The sequence below is a fragment of the Mustela nivalis genome, assembly GCF_964662115.1.
Source record: "Mustela nivalis genome assembly, chromosome: 9".
NCBI classification, from domain to species: Eukaryota; Metazoa; Chordata; class Mammalia; order Carnivora; family Mustelidae; genus Mustela; species Mustela nivalis.
Window position 1 is genome coordinate 77,188,695 of NC_139028.1, and position 16,042 is coordinate 77,204,736.

Genomic DNA, 16,042 nt, shown 5'->3' on the forward strand with positions numbered 1-16,042 from the left:
AATTTTTATTTCCCATCTCTCAAGTCTGGTATGCATACTGTTTAACTTCTTAAATTCTAAGTATAGACATAATTCACAAAAGCTGGGCAAATGCTTGACTTACAGGAGATGGCATACACAAGATTTATATGAACAACTTTATTTTAAACAAGAAAGACTTTTGCATTTTGTGCTGCTACATCACGTAACTTCATCAGTGTTTTTTTTTTTAAGCTATAAAATAAATTGGAAAGGTTCATTTACTGTCTCTCTAACTTCGCAAACACTATTGATCTAATAGGAAAGCCCATTTTGTTGTAAAAGGTGAGAATTTGACCCTGTTTTCCAGAATAAAATGCCGTGCTCTCTTTTAGACAATCTCCAGGCAGCCCTAATTCTTGGCCAACTACTTCTGAGTGCCTGATAAACTTACTCTCCTCTCACTGACAATTGAAACAGCCCTCATTTGGCAGCCAGAGAAAACTATTGCTCCTTCTTTTCCTTTAGATTATCAAGGTCATAACAGATTTAAGCGCATCGACATTGATTCCCCTATATTCACATCATTAATTTGTGGGTTCTAAACATGCATGTGTATATAGATACAAACATACTTATAAACACAGATACTATATCTATCTATGTATCTATCCTTCTCCATAAGGTACTCTGAAATGATACTTGGTAAAAAAACAGTAACAATAAAGATACTGATAGTGTGCATTGAGTACATACTAGAGGCTTTACATGAGGCTCTCTAATCTCACAACTAGTAAGGTACTATTATTATCCATCTATTACTATTAAAATACAGACTCAGAGGCATTAAGAAACTTGTCTCATACCTACTAAGTAGCAAAACAGATCACTGACCTAATTAGTAGTAGAACTGGAATTTAAATCTGGATTTATTTAATCAATACCTGTGCTAGCTAGTTCCCTAACAATTTTAAATTACAAACCCTCTGAAATAATGCATCATATTCTCTATACTTTCTACTTATATGTACAAACCTAGCTTAAGGTACATTCAGGTTCATACATTCTACAAGTATATCAAGATGTGGTCAATTTTGTAGAGAAATTTTTTGAAAATACACATATAAAAATAAATAATGGATTGATTTCCTGAATCATTTTGTTTAAGTAGTAACTGAAAATTTATTTTCTAAAAGTTTTTATACTATTATGAAATGCTATCATTCATTTTTATTTTAAATACCACCTCCCAAAGGAAAAAAATATTCTGATCTCAACACATTCTTGTTTTGCCAGTATACCTATATATAAATAAAAATCAAGTTATTAGAACAATTAATTAACTACACTTATTTAAGTTGTTTAAACCATGATCCTTTATAAGCCTTCTAGCTTTTAAGTAAAACACTTGTGACCGAAGTCAAAAGTATATTTCAGCTGCTAAAGAATTATTTGTTTAATCCATCTCTAACCCTCTATTTATCTAGATATAGATAGCTATTGATATAAATATAGATACACAGATGTTAGACAGGTAAATAGAGAGATGGTCCAAACAACTTAGAGTTCACATTTAATCATTAAGTCTGTATTACACCATCTAAAACAGTATTTCTCAGTCTTGATTGTCCTCTAGTATCTCTAGAGAGTTTTTAACCATTTTCTACTAGGACTGTACCCCAGACCAATTAAATCAGAATCTCTGGGATGGAACCCAGGCATTAGGATTTTTAAAAGGCTTCCAAGTGATTACAAGGTATAACCAAGACCCACTGATATCAAATGCTGTCACTCACTGCTCACTTTTGTCAGCTGGAGAAGGTAGCTGGAAAGAAAAGTATTAACATTAAAGGTGACTGACCCTCAGTATAACGACATATCACTTTAAAGCCCCCAGAAAGTAAAATAATTAACTATCTAAGAAGTTTATATATAAACACCAAAAGAGTCACTCAGCCATAAATACATTTCATACTACACTATAGGAAGATTCCAATTATGTTCTTTTTATCTCTTTCCTTGTGGGTATATACCCATAGTTGTAGTAGTTCTGGGATATAAACTGATTCTAATGGCAAATCTTCCTTTTTTTTTTTTCTGTTTAAGGACAAAGAGAATGTAATAAGATTTTTAGATGTTAGGTGTTATTATCCACATCTTACAAGCTAGGAAACTGAAGTGCACTAAGATTTATTCAAGTCACAAAAAGGGCAAATTGAGACACAACCTGAAATGTTGGAAAGAGCACTAGACTAGGAGTCAAGAAAATTGGTTCCACTCAGCTCAGACAATATTTAACTTTTTAAGATTGGACAAGTCTGGAGTTTTGGTTTTCTTCTATAAAGTACAGGATTTGGACTGGAGAAAAAGTTCCAAAGAAAAACAAAACTGGGGATATATGGAGATATATAGGTATATATCTATATATATAGATATATATAGATATATATATAAAATTTGGGAATGTCTTATTTTGCCAAATGGAAAACAAAGTACATACCATCCATTATCACCTTTACTTCATAAAAAGAAAAAGCATTTTAATTCCAAAGGAGGTAAAAAAAAAAAAAAAAACCCATAATGTCAAGGTTATCTTTAAATATAGCTTAATGATAAACTCACAATATTGTTGTCCACCAGGAATAGCCACCCGCCCTCACCCCACCCCATGAGCAAATGAGAAGCATGAGGACTTCCATATGATGTTTCAAGTTTAGCCTTCTGTTAAAGTGGAAGCAGTGTGAAGGGGGATCTTCTAATACCTCTTAGTGTAGTACTTTTTCAGAGCTTTCCCAAAAGTTATCATTAAAGTCCATTTTCATAATTTTTGCCATACCCAAGTACACAACTGTTATTTGCTTAAGGTTTTAATTTAAATTGACTCTTTTTTTTTTTTGCTTAAATACATTTCTTTCAAAAGGAAACTTAATGGCACTACCTCAAATAGAAACCTACAATCTCTTGTTATAAATACAAGATAACCAGGTAAGTACGAAAATCAAAGTTTTATTTTATTTTATTTCATTTTATCTGTAGCTAAATGCTGTCGCCTTCAGAGACTCTGAGACTAAGATGCTCTCTCACTCTCTCTGTCTTTCCTACAGAGATTAGCACATCCTAGAAAGTATTAAAGACTAACATTAAACTGAGCTCTCAATGTAATCAAAGACGTCAAGAAGAAAACAGAAGAGTGCTGCCTTTTCCCCATGGAACTGATTCAGTGTTACGTAATGGCAATGTCACATGCCAGCACCACCTGGGTCATCTGCCCATTCCACTCCACCCTCCTGCCTTTGAAGAGGTCATGTACTCTCCCTTTTTCATTAATCCCAGAAAGAAGCAAAGACTTTGGTTTCCCAGAATTTTTAGTATCAGTAGTTTGAGAAAAAGCCGGGGAATAGAGTCAGGGATAAGTATAAGCAGGTAAAATAGACAAGGGAGGGTCACCTAGAAAGGGTAAGGGTCACTGAAGCCCCAGTGCCTCGAAAGCATTGAGATTTGGGCTCAGGTCTGCTGAGCCATCTCTGCTACAGGCCACATTTAGAAAACAGGCAGAAGGCTGATTAATAACTCTATACAGTAAGTAACTCATAGAATGTGGGCAAGTATCACTTCTTATATTTAGATCCACTCCAACTTTAACAGTCTAGCGTGGCTAAATCGGAGTTTCTAATCCACAGAGAATTTAAATTTTTAGCTGGAAAGGTCCTTGCTCTTCCTGAATTATAGCAGCTTTACCTATTCTTTATAATTCAGAAACTTCATCATTAAAATGTTTGAAGCAAGCTATGGAGCATCTATCATTACTTAAAAAGTTAATTAGATTACATAAAAGAAATAATTAGATTTGCATTTTTATCTTGGTTTTAAACTTCCAAAGAAGATCACAACGGCCTGCCTGTGGGCAATTAAAAACAGCGAATGGCGGAGAAATAGAGGAGACAGGGTCTGTTTTTCCTGGCGAATTCATGATTGAAGATAGAATTACAAAATATTTTAAGGGCTTGCTGAAGCTGGGGGCTAATCCTCGACTTCTAAGCTTTGTTTATAACTCTCATTTCATTGCAAGAGAGTATCAGATCCACGTACAGTGCCAATAGTGGTATCGAATTACTTCCAGCGGGTTTATTTAGTCCTGTTCAGAGGCTGTTGGAAGGAGATTCGTTACCTGATCAATAACACAAAAAGGAACTATTGGCTAGAGCCAAAACAGGAGCACTGTAATTGCTTTTTGTTTATCAATGCTAAATGCAATTAACAGAGATACAACGTATGACAGAGGGACTCCGTGAGCCTGGAGGGCTCCTGACTTTCATCAGGCTTGGGTCAGCTCCTGCAGCCATCTCCAGAAGACAATAAATGCCAAGGTCCAGCTCTTAAAATTAGAGGTCACTTAGATACTTAATGATGAAGCATATCCTCAAATATATATCTATTATTATTATCCTAGCAAAAAATTAATTAACCAGGTCATACAGGCCATGAAGGCTAATGTACAAAGTAATTATTTCTGATCCTTAGACAACTACTACGCATAAAAAGGTAGTCCTTATTCTGCTCAGCAGATACCTGAAATGCCTATAGTTAATCATACTGAAGGGAAAAAAAGGCAAGGGTTATCTCCTTATAAGGTGAGAGTAGGTCTCAAATTATTCTCTTTACTGGTTTAAGAATAATCATCTCCTTTTTTAATAATATTAGCCTCTCTCCTGGTTAGCAAACAGGAGGAAGAAGAATGCATATCGAATGGTGCTCTATCCCATGACAGACACACAGAGACACACAAAATTTATGAAAAGCACACAGGAATACATTATAGCCAAAATAGAAAATACTGTGTATGAAAAATACTCGTATACTCTCAAGAGCAAAACGAAGCTTCAGGGAGGAGAAAAACACTTGTAAATAAGCAGCCTGTAATACAGCATTTAAAGTAAAAAGCTTTCAGATGAGATAGAGTATGTGGAAAGCAGGAGCAATGGCATCTGCCATCTAATGGAGTTTGCCATCTAATGCATGTATGAAATGATGAAGAAAGGAATATTGTACATTCATCACAAAGATTAAAATTCATAAAGATTCACAAAAGATAAGAATTTCAAGTTTCACAATTATACTAAAAAAGGCATGTGTGGATGAATTCACTAAATCGTTGGCTCTGACCCCGAAAGCCAAATGCCCCAATAATCCCCCAATCAGCCAGCCCAGTGTTAGGAGACCAGCGTGGCTCCATCAGTGATGTGATACACTGCCCGCAAAGCACACAATAGGAGCCACTTGGACATCTCTAAGATTGGGGTTTGAAGAGACATGAATAGGGAGAAAACACTGTTCGTGTCTGGAAAAGTGAGTTTCTCACTGAGATATCTTCTTCCAAAGATTAAGCTTTAGCAACAAAATGCCAATATTAAATATGTTCCTGGTAATGTGCTATTGAAACCAAAGAATGTGGTACATTGCATCCACGAAGACTATCTTCTCTAGATTCAAGAACCATGACATGGGCAGCTGAGGTTGGATACATAAATTTACAGATGGATCAAGAAAGTAGAATTTATTTTCTCCTTTGCTTAGACTAGCCTTCTATTTAGTAGTTGATTAAAATACTGTACATAGGGCACCTGGGTGGCTCAGTGGGTTAAGCCGCTGCCTTCGGCTCAGGTCATGATCTCAGGGTCCTGGGATCGAGTCCCGCATCGGGCTCTCTGCTCAGCGGGGAGCCTGCTTCCCTTCCTCTCTCTGCCTGCCTCTCCATCTACTTGTGATTTCTCTCTGTCAAATAAATAAATAAAAAAAAAATCTTTAAAAAAAAAATACTGTACATATACTTTGATATGTCCAATAGATTAAAAGTGAGTTTTTTTTGACTGGTCAACATAACTCATAAATAAAATGCTTCAAAAGACTGGCTAAGATACTCGAATGCAACGGTGGGGAGCAAGGAAGATGATATGACCAAAGCAGTTACCTGTCTTTTAGAATTAAAGCACAGGAACGGACATTCCCAATTCCGGGGACCCATATTCCATCATCTATTATTTTGGCTTTCCGTGGACTTGATGAAACTGCTATTTCTGTCCAGGAAATATCAAAAATGTCTAACTTTTTCTGGGCTCTATATCGGGGGAATTACTTAATATGAAACAAATTAGAGGAATCACCATTTTCCCCAAAGCACAAACAGAGGGATTTGAATTCACTAAGGAAACAGCCTCCTAAAAGATCTGTTAATATTAAAACATTTTAATAATCATTTCAAGTTATTACACTGATTTTTTAATGGCAAAAATCGACTCATCAAAAATATAAAAACATTGGTTGACAAAACTCATTCATCTTACTTTCTCAACATGGCTTACACAGTGCCTCTTTCAAAATTCAAAATGTGGTTAGAATTCACTAAGGCAAAATTATGTCAAAAATTGTATTTAAAGAAGAAAAAAGGGACGCCTGGGTGGCTCAGTTGGTTAAGCAGCTGCCTTCGGCTCAGGTCATGATCCCAGCATCCTGGGATCGAGTCCCACATCGGGCTCCTTGCTCAGCAGGGAGCCTGCTTCTCCCTCTGCCTCTGCCTGCCTCTCTGTCTGCCTGTGCTCGCTCTCTCCCCCTCTCTCTCTGATAAATAAATAAAATCTTTAAAAAAAAAAAAAAGAAGAAGAAAAAATACATAAATAAAATGGTTTTTAACTACACATTTAAGTTTTGAATGATTTCACAAAATAAAGGCATGGGACTTCTACAATATTGTCTTCATCATGCCTTTTCCTACCTCTAAGGAAAAATCCTGCTTTTCACTCTTTGTAAACCATTCTGGTTTTCATTTGTTTTTATTATAATAGGCCCAGATGTGTTGGTGTATGGTTATTACAAGAGGTTAGACACTCCTCCCTTCCTTTATATTACAGCTTGAAAATTCCGAAACAACAAGACTAATTCACAAGTCGGCATTCTGAACTAGAAGTAGAGTGCAATCTTGAATGTAACCCCCTGATCCATAACCAATTGCCATGGCTTAATCTTGCTGACCATGTTAGCTAACAGGTTCTAGCACTCAAGATTTAAAAAGAAGAAAGAAGGTCAAACTTGGCTCAAATTGTCTCTGTATACATTCACTTTCAGAAGAAGGTTTTGCACTCACCTTACTTTTACTCTTTATTCTGGTTTGTTTTCAAAAGGGACAATGTGTCTTTCATGATAGAAAGTGTTTGAAGCATCTCTTAAATCTCATATTTTGCTCAAAAAGTATACTAAAATTAGCCCAATAATAATCTCTTCTAAATCTGATCATGACGATAGCTTGTCAAAAACCGTATTTGAAAATACAGTTAACCCATTCCCCTTGCAGAAAAAAAAATAAGTAACTAAAAGTCTGAATATCAAATACCTGTTTCATAAGTGTCAGAGATGAATATGTTTTGTGTAAGGAGTGTTTTTCAGCATTTGAAAAATTCTTTGAATGGTGTATACTGATAAGATAAACACTGAAAAGATATGAAATAACGCAGTAGCTCAGGACAGAATGAACTATAAATACAGGTTATTGCTTCCTGTTATTTTTTAAAATATGAATTCTTATTACGAAGATTCCTACATATCTACAATGAATGCAACTCTGATACTTTGAATCTCTCTGATTTTACAATTTGTACAGCTGAGATCAAGTGCTGATTATCTTCAATTTTTAAAAATTTAAACAACAATATCCACAGTTTTAAAAGCAATTAAACTTCTATTAAAAAGCTTGAAAAAACAATTTCCCATCTTCTCAAATTGAACATTCTAATAAATAATATTTTAACATCATACTCTGTAGTTTCTTGAAAAAAGGCACCAATTTCACATAGTAAAGTTATAACTATAAAATCCTATGCAATCAGTAAATACTAATAATATTTCATAAAAATTGCCCTGATATGATTAGGTTGCTATTCATCTGACATCCTCAGTACCACAAAGCAAACATCGATTAAGACAGCCACTTCATATGAACAACAGTGGATGAAGAAGTGAAATACATTCAAAGTAAATAAAGAAATAAATATAAAGATGTAGTAAAAACATTAACAATAAGTAACTGATAAATCAGAGAACATCTCAGGAAAGTTCTTTCATTCCTGCTTTAAAATAGGAGAAAGAGAAAGAACTAAGTGATCAGGTTATTTAACACCTACTGAGTTCTTAGAGAGGAGTCTAGAGAAAAATGTAGGAAACCACAGGCTAAAAATCTTGACCTTAGCAGTAGGAAACACACTGAAAATTCTAATAAGGGCAGAACCAAGGAACACCTGGACAGTTATTTAATTAGGAATCTCAGCATGAGTCATAAAAGAGATATCAGGATGAGAAATTATCCCAAGATTTAATTGTAAAAGCTGACTGTCAAAAATGCCAGAGACATTCCATCTTTCTTGTATTTGGACTCTTTATTTTGAAACATACACACTTAAGTAGGGAAGACAGAATCAGAATGGATTAAACAGCAACAATGAAGACACTGGCTCAAACCTTTGGGTGAAGATAACTGGACAAAATGCCAAATGAGGTCCAGGGACTTACTCAAGCACCAAGCTGGGGTATTTTAAACGGAACACCAAGTATAACTAAGAAATGAAGCAAGGCTCTATGTTAAAATCACTGGCTTTCACCAATGAAAGAGTAGAAGAGTAAACTATGACTTCACGCAATTGGTTTTTTTTAAACATACAAGAGGGTGTAATATTAAACTCAAGCAAAGGAATGCCATAATTCACAATATACCACCCCAACTAGGCTGCAACACAGATTGCAGAGGTTAGAAAACATACACAATAACCAAGAGAAAGCACTGAGGTTGTGGCAGGTAGACAGAAGTCTGGAATGAGTATTCCTCAGGATTAATCACCAGACAACCAGGTCTGTATTCTAGGGTTTTCTAGAATTCACATACCCATGTTCCTTTTAAAAAAATGGAGGTCTCTTCCCTTACCTATCTCAGATAGCTGTTAGTCACAATAACCATCAAGTGTCTAAAGGAACATCAGAAAACAGAATTCTGGGGCACCTGGGTGGCTCAATGCGTTGAGCCTCTGTCTTCGGCTCAGGTCATGATCTTGGGGTCTTGGGATCAAGCCCCGCATTGGGCTCTCTGCTCAGCAGAGCCTGCTTCCTCCTCTCTCTCTGCCTGCCTCTCTGCCTACTTGTGATCTCTGTCTGTCAAATACATAAATAAAATCTTTAAAAAAAAAAAAAAAGCACAGAATTCCTTCCCAGGCCATTGCAATCATGATTTATGTACCATGTCATACTGCCACAACAAAAAAAAGGGATTTTTAAAATTGTGTTAAAATGATTTAGGAACAAGTCTTTCTTCCTTCCTAGACTATAAGCTCCTTGAAGACATGTAATTATTCATTGATCTTTCTATTCCCCTCAGCACCCAGCAAAAATGCAGTGAATATTTATTAAAGGCCAAATTAACTGTTATGATCTCTTCCCAGGTTTTAAGACTTGTCTCATAATTGACCCAATCAGACAGTCCTAACAAGGAAATAAGCATCAGCTTCTCCCTGTGATGCCATTAGATGGTAAAATACAAAACAGAAAATGGTTTATGGCAATAAAAACAGCACGTGTGTGCTACCTTTGAAACCATGTAGATTTCTACTGGGTGAAGGTTGGGCAAATAGCAACAGGAAAAAGAGATAAGGTTTATTCTGTGTACACCTCACATCCAAAAAGAATGCTTAGACCACCATGTGATCCTGATGGATGTTTCTTACATTCATGTATACAACCGTACATCGTTGAGTAACAGCCTTGTTGGTACTGTTGACAAGAGAGGGGTGTGTTTGCCGCATTTTCATTCCATTTGCAAGGAGGAAAGTATCTAAGTACCATCAGCTGAGAGTAATAAAATACACTGACCTGGATCTGTTGCTGCAGGAGATTAATTTTGTGCTGCTGCTGCAGAAGTTGCTGCTGTTGTCTTGCAATCTATCAGAAATAAAGTTTAGTTAAGTTCAAATGAAATGCTTGCACCTTTGCCAATACCCCAGGTATCTCTCTTGGAATGACAAGAATGCTTTACTGCACTTCTGTGTGAAAGAGTTCCTATAAAATGAGAGAGGCAGACTTAGTAAGCTGGAGAAAATGAAAAATTTCAAACAGGTGCCACTTCTCTGCTTACCCCCTAAATCTTTCTCTGTAGGTGAACAGTGCCCTTGTATGACACTTGGGAGCAGTTCATCCATATCTGCACTGGTCATCTGGAAAGAGTGGGAATGTCGAAATCTGATCTTTGGAGAATAAAGACAGGAAAACTCTGGCTACATTTTTCTCAAGAGCTTGATTTGGATGTAAAAAGTAAAATCTGTAAGCAAAGCCGGGAAAGAATTTTCTATTACTTGCGGTCTACATTGGTGCAACCTTTTCTGAAGGAAAGATTTCCAGAACTGATACAACTTACAAATATTGTCAAGGGAGTGCCAAAAAAGCTGCAAAAATTCAGAAATCTTTTTGTTGTTGTTGTGGATGTTACATGTACAAAGCACTTTTTAAAAACAAAATTTAATGTTTATCATTTTGAGGGGAACGTGTTAATTTTAAAGTTCAGGATCCACATAAAAGTTTTACATTTCCTTCCTTCATCCAACAATCAAATCCAACATGTGAACGTGTCATCTGGTCTCTAGAAGAAATATTAGCCACTTAATGCAAGCCCTGCTGAGGACTGAATCTGCCCCTCAGAAGAGAAAGCAACTTCTTCAGCATAATTGTATTTACTATAAAACATGAGCCAGGCATGAGGCTGTTTACTGTCTCAAAAGCTGGAGTCCCCAGGTTGGGACAGGGGGGGAAGGGGTGCGCTCAACGTACTCACTGCCCACAAAGGAAGCCAGTCGGAAAAGTGGCCAGAGACTACTTAGAAGGACTTGGTTTTGTAGTGCTCTAAAGGCAAGAGTTATGGTTTTTTCCTTCCTATTTCTTCTATTTCCAAAAGCCTATATTCTAGAATGGGCAACCTTGGAATTGGAAATGAATACGGATCAGCCCTCAGCTGTGTATTTCTTTAGTCTTTTTGATGCTTCAGCCCAGAGCAGAGGGAAACACCCAAATCACATTCACTCAGCCCAAGATAACAAAAAATAGCTGTCTACTCCCAGATGTTGCTTTGTGGTTTCTGGTGATGACTGGCTCATACTGGAACTCATGATAGAGCTGCTGCTATCACAGGCTAGAGTTTGAGGGATGGGACCACTCCTTCTCAAAGCTTCTTAAGCAAAATGGAAACTGTGTCTAATCAGATTGGAAAGGCCCAGTCTGCTTGTCACCATTCAAATCAGAGACGGACAACTCGGCAACTCTAGGTATAGATGCTGGATCCTCTGAATATTTATTTCCTCTTAGCAAACCAGTGAAACACTACTAGGTATCTAATACTGATGGTCCCTCCTAAATGATAAAGTGCTGCATAGAAATGCATCCAAAACACCACAGTGCAATTACTATCATCCACTCTAGACGTATGGCTTTGACACAGTGAAGTATGGTACATAAGCACCATGTGGCTCAAATTCTGAATTTTATTTGCCAATCGGTTGAGCTACATGCTCGCTTCATTGAGCATGACAACCTAGTTTTAAGTGTCATTTAATTTTCATTTTGAAATATAATTACAAAGTGTTCACTGTAAGATATCACTCGTCTGCAAATGTGTCAAGATTAATTTGTGCTAGCTTATTCACAAGTGTCAATAGTTAATTACTGTGTCATCTCTGGATGGCTAAATGACATTCTAACTTCTGATTTTTTACAGTGTTCCTTTATGTTATTTTCCATTAGGGGCTGAGTCCATATTCCTACATGTGGGCAAATATTCAAGCATATAAAATACCAGACGTCACAACTCATTAAAATCAACAGAGCATATATTGCTCTATATACCCCTATAAAATACATTTAACTGAAAAGATAATTCCAGTAATAATGTCAGATTCCTAAAAACTGCACATTAATTTGGGTCTGTCTGATCTAAAGCATCAGGGACTACTCTATAGGATCATTGTTGTTAGATTAATGTACTCTTGTGAGACAGGAAAAACATTTGGGAAAGTGATATATTTTTTAAAAGATATATATTTAAACTTTGCTTTTTCTTCTTCCTTCTCACATCTAAATCTATGAAATCAAATTCTTAGAGAAGCCATGTGCTAATTTGTTTTCAATGAATTTACCTATGCTATAAATAGAGTGACCATATAAGTTATATAATTTATCATTCAAACCAGGACAACTTTTCCAAGTGGAATAGGGGGTTATTAATAATCACTCTGGAAAACAGGCATTAGCCAGGGCTATTCTGGAAAAACTGAGACCTACGGCTACCCCAGCTTTATAGTCAGAGAATATCATGAGACCAGTAAGCTTAAAGATCCTCGAAGATTTTCTAGACCAGGACCCTCCTTTTCTGGATAAGAAGAGTAAGGCCTGGAGAGAAGCAACTTACTCTTGGTTAAGCTTGGAATAACTCTTGGTCAACATGAGGAATATGTGTGATGCCCACGTGAGTAAGTCCCTAAGTAATTAATCAAATCCGAATGTTCTGGAACAATGTTCTCACTTCAGTTATGCCCGGTTGCTATGATGCCTTTCTTTGTCCTTCACATATCATCTCAGTATTCTTGAAGACCCTGGATTTTTAGAAGGCTTCTTCCTTTCTTTCCTTCTCTCTCTCTCTCTCTCTCTTTTTTTTTTTTTTTTTTCAGGAATGCTTATGACAAATAAGCCAATCAATGTGATTACTCGCTGAGCTTGGCACATTCCACATCTCCAGTTCATCAGCTCCTTTTGCAGGGCTCACCTGTTCTTGCTGTTGGCGAGCAAGGTCCATTTGCTGCCGTTGTTTCTCAATTTGTGAGGCTGCCAGTTTCTTCTGCTCATCATGCGCTGCCAGGAGCTGCTCCCGTAAACTGATCAGCTGGGTAATCATAGTAGAGAGCTGCCGTTCTTTTTCTGCCAGGCTCTCAGGTGTACCTGAAATGGAAGTGAGAAGATAGCTCACAAGTTTGAGAAAAGTCTGAATGAATTGGGGAAAGGGGGGAGGGCAGATTTAGAAAGGGACTACCCGAAGGCACTTAATGATCCGGGACAGTAACTGGAGGTTACTGTGAGTATAGGAACGCTACAGAATATGGATGGAATGAACACAAGTTAGTCATCGCCCCTGCCAAGAAAAAGTAATATCACAATAAAATTCTCACTCTTCCCTCTTGCTCTTTAAACCAAAACAAAACAAAAAGCAGAATTTACCCCCATCCTCACCCTTTTATCGGATTCCTCCTCCTCACCCCTTACCCCTACCAAATCTATCTGATCAAGCTAAGGAAACCTATGATATTTAACACCAAAGATTAGAAAGTATAGGTTCTGTTAATATTCTATAATATTAGTTATCTCTACCTCAGTGACTAACACAGGATCTGAGACCTAGTAGGTGCTTAATAAGTGTAATTTAAGGAATTTTCCAACCATTGCTCTCATAAAACTTTTCTGTTGTGTAAGGACCTGTCTCTGAAGTCAGAAGCTATTCTCTTGGCTATGGAATGAGTTCTACAGAGAGAGGGGAAAACAAAAACAAAAAAAACAAAACTCCCTTGCCTCAGGTAAGAAAGGATTGAATCTGATTTTTCCCCCCTGTGAGGGCATCAAGCTAAAGTTCTCAAGTTCATCTTTAATGGCAACAATGTTGCTTAGGAGGCTCCTTCACCCTTTTGTCATTTGTCATTCTTCAAAGGGAAAAAAACATGTGTGAAGTTGAAAAGGTTATGCATAAGGATATGCTGTTTAATGAATACGGTGTCGCTGAACACTTATGGTATGCACTAATGGTGCTGAACAGTCTTTTTATGGGCAAATTGCACAGCTCTCCTAAGTAAAGGGTACAGAATCCTTTTGTGAATCTAAATTAGAGTATTTACCACAGCATAAGATAAGAATTTCAACCCACTGTATTTGAGCCACACAGGTTTCATTATGAAGAAATGATCTATGATTTGAAAGCTTTTCAGAAAGATGCCACCAGCTGTCAAAGGGGACAAAGATTGCCAATGTGTGTGTGTGTGTGTGTGTGTGTAAGAGGAGACCTCCAAACGCCTTATGAAATCCCCCTCATTCCTTCTAAGAAAGCACCAGGACAATTTGAGAAACTAACACTATTTCAATTAGCAGTGGTTCTATTTTCCAAGTGCCCCCCATGGACAAAGGGAGCCTTCAGAGGATGTCGGTGAGTCCTTGCTAATATATGATTCCCAGAAGGTAAAACTGATGTCAGCAGAGAAGTTATAACACTTAAGGACTACCTTGGGGTTTGTAATGCCAATTCAAGTCCTTAAAAAATAAAGAAACAAACAAACAGCTAATACCCCATGTCCTTAAAGATTCACTGAATTGAAAGATGGCCTAAACTCAAAATTAGAAGAAAAATTAGATAGTGAGATGATGTTAGAAAATGTGTTCTACTGACAAAGGCACAAATACTATATTCAGCTGTTCTTTCCAGCTACTGGAATTGATTTCTTTTTTTTTTTTAAGATTTTATCTATTTATTTGACAGACAGAGATCACAAGTAGGCAGAGAGGCAGGCAGGGAGAGAGAGAGAGAGAGAGAGAGAGGGAAGCAGATTTCCTGCTGAGCAGAGAGCCCGATGCCGGGCTCGATCCCAGGATCCTGGGACCAGAGCCAAAGGCAGAGGCTTTAACCCACTGAGCCACCCAGGTGCCCCTGGAATTGATTATTTTTAATGAGCTTTTATTTCAGCAATTAAGGGTTTTAGCTTGGTAAAAAAGAACTTCTTGATCTAGAAATATTAAAATACAAAAGCAGGTTCCCAGAAGGAATCATAAAATTTCTTCAAAATTGCAACAAGCTCAATTAATTCATGTATTTATATATATATATATACACACACACACACACACACACACACACACACACATAGACACACAAATGTATATATATGAATGAGAAAATACAAAATAAATATGAAATGTATTTATTTGCTCATTTTATTCATTTCTCATTGAAAAAAAAAAATACTTCCTGAGTGGCAGCTATGTGTCAGGTACTATATAGAACTAAGGATACTGACACCATGGCAAGAAAAAAGCAGACAGAATTCCCTACTCTCATGCACTTTGTAGTCCTAAAGTAGGGAGACAGCTTAAACAAGAGATTACATATTTTAATGTAGACTATAACTTAAAAAGTATGACAAAATGATAGGTATTTGGGGGAAAGTTTAAACAAGTTTGGGAGGCCCAAGTGTAAGAAAGAAGGAAAAAGTAGCAAATTAAGAGTAGTATGAATAGAAGAAACTAGTCAAAGAGTTGGAGGGTGGTCAAGGAGCTTTACAGCAGCAAAATAGGCAAAAGCCCTGACACGGTGGGGGAGGAAGAGTTCCAGTGTGTTCCAGAAGTTGAAAGAAGATAGCAAAATTTGAGCAAGTAAAATTCAAGCAAGGAGTAGAGTACCAGACAAAGTAGGAAAAGTTCACACACCATTCAGGCCCTAATTACCATGCTTGATAAACTTCATATTTATTCCAAGAGTATTTCGAAATCACTACAGTATTTTTTTTTTAAAGATTTTATTTACTTTTTTGACAGAGATCAAAAGTAGGCAGAGAGGCAGGCAGAGAGAGGAGGGGAAGCAGGCTCCCTACTGAGCAGAGAGACCAATTCGGAGCTCAATCCCAGGACCCTGAGATCATGACCTGAGCTGAAGGCAGAGGCTTTAACCCACTGAGCCACCCAGGCGCCCCTCACTACAGTATTTTAGATAAGGGATGAATGATGTGGTCAATCTAGCTATGGTGTGGGAAATAGTTTGGAAATTTATAATAGATCATTAAGCTATACACACATTTTATTACATATATTTTTGGCAATATTCTGATCTACCAGTAATTTTATTTCTATACCTATCTATATGCAGTGATTTAAGAGAAGGGTTAATAGATCTGGGAAAGTCACTGTACTTCGTTAATAAAGAAGAGCATTTATAGGAAACTTTGGGCAAGGACCAATACAAGGGCAGGATTCAGCACTT

At 36.9% G+C, this 16,042-nt stretch overlaps 1 protein-coding gene across 23 annotated transcripts in view; it reads right to left on the minus strand.

Annotated features, from left to right (window-relative positions):
* SOX6 (SRY-box transcription factor 6) overlaps positions 1-16,042 on the minus strand; it is a 686,491-nt gene that overhangs the window by 187,038 nt on the left and 483,411 nt on the right. For all 23 annotated transcript variants that reach the window (XM_082747252.1, XM_082747265.1, XM_082747253.1 and 20 more), the window contains 2 exons: positions 12,797-12,969; positions 9,862-9,930 (listed from right to left, as the gene is read on the minus strand). In XM_082747252.1, the coding sequence (XP_082603378.1) occupies positions 9,862-9,930; positions 12,797-12,969 (242 nt within the window). The remainder of the gene's footprint in view (positions 1-9,861; positions 9,931-12,796; positions 12,970-16,042) is intronic.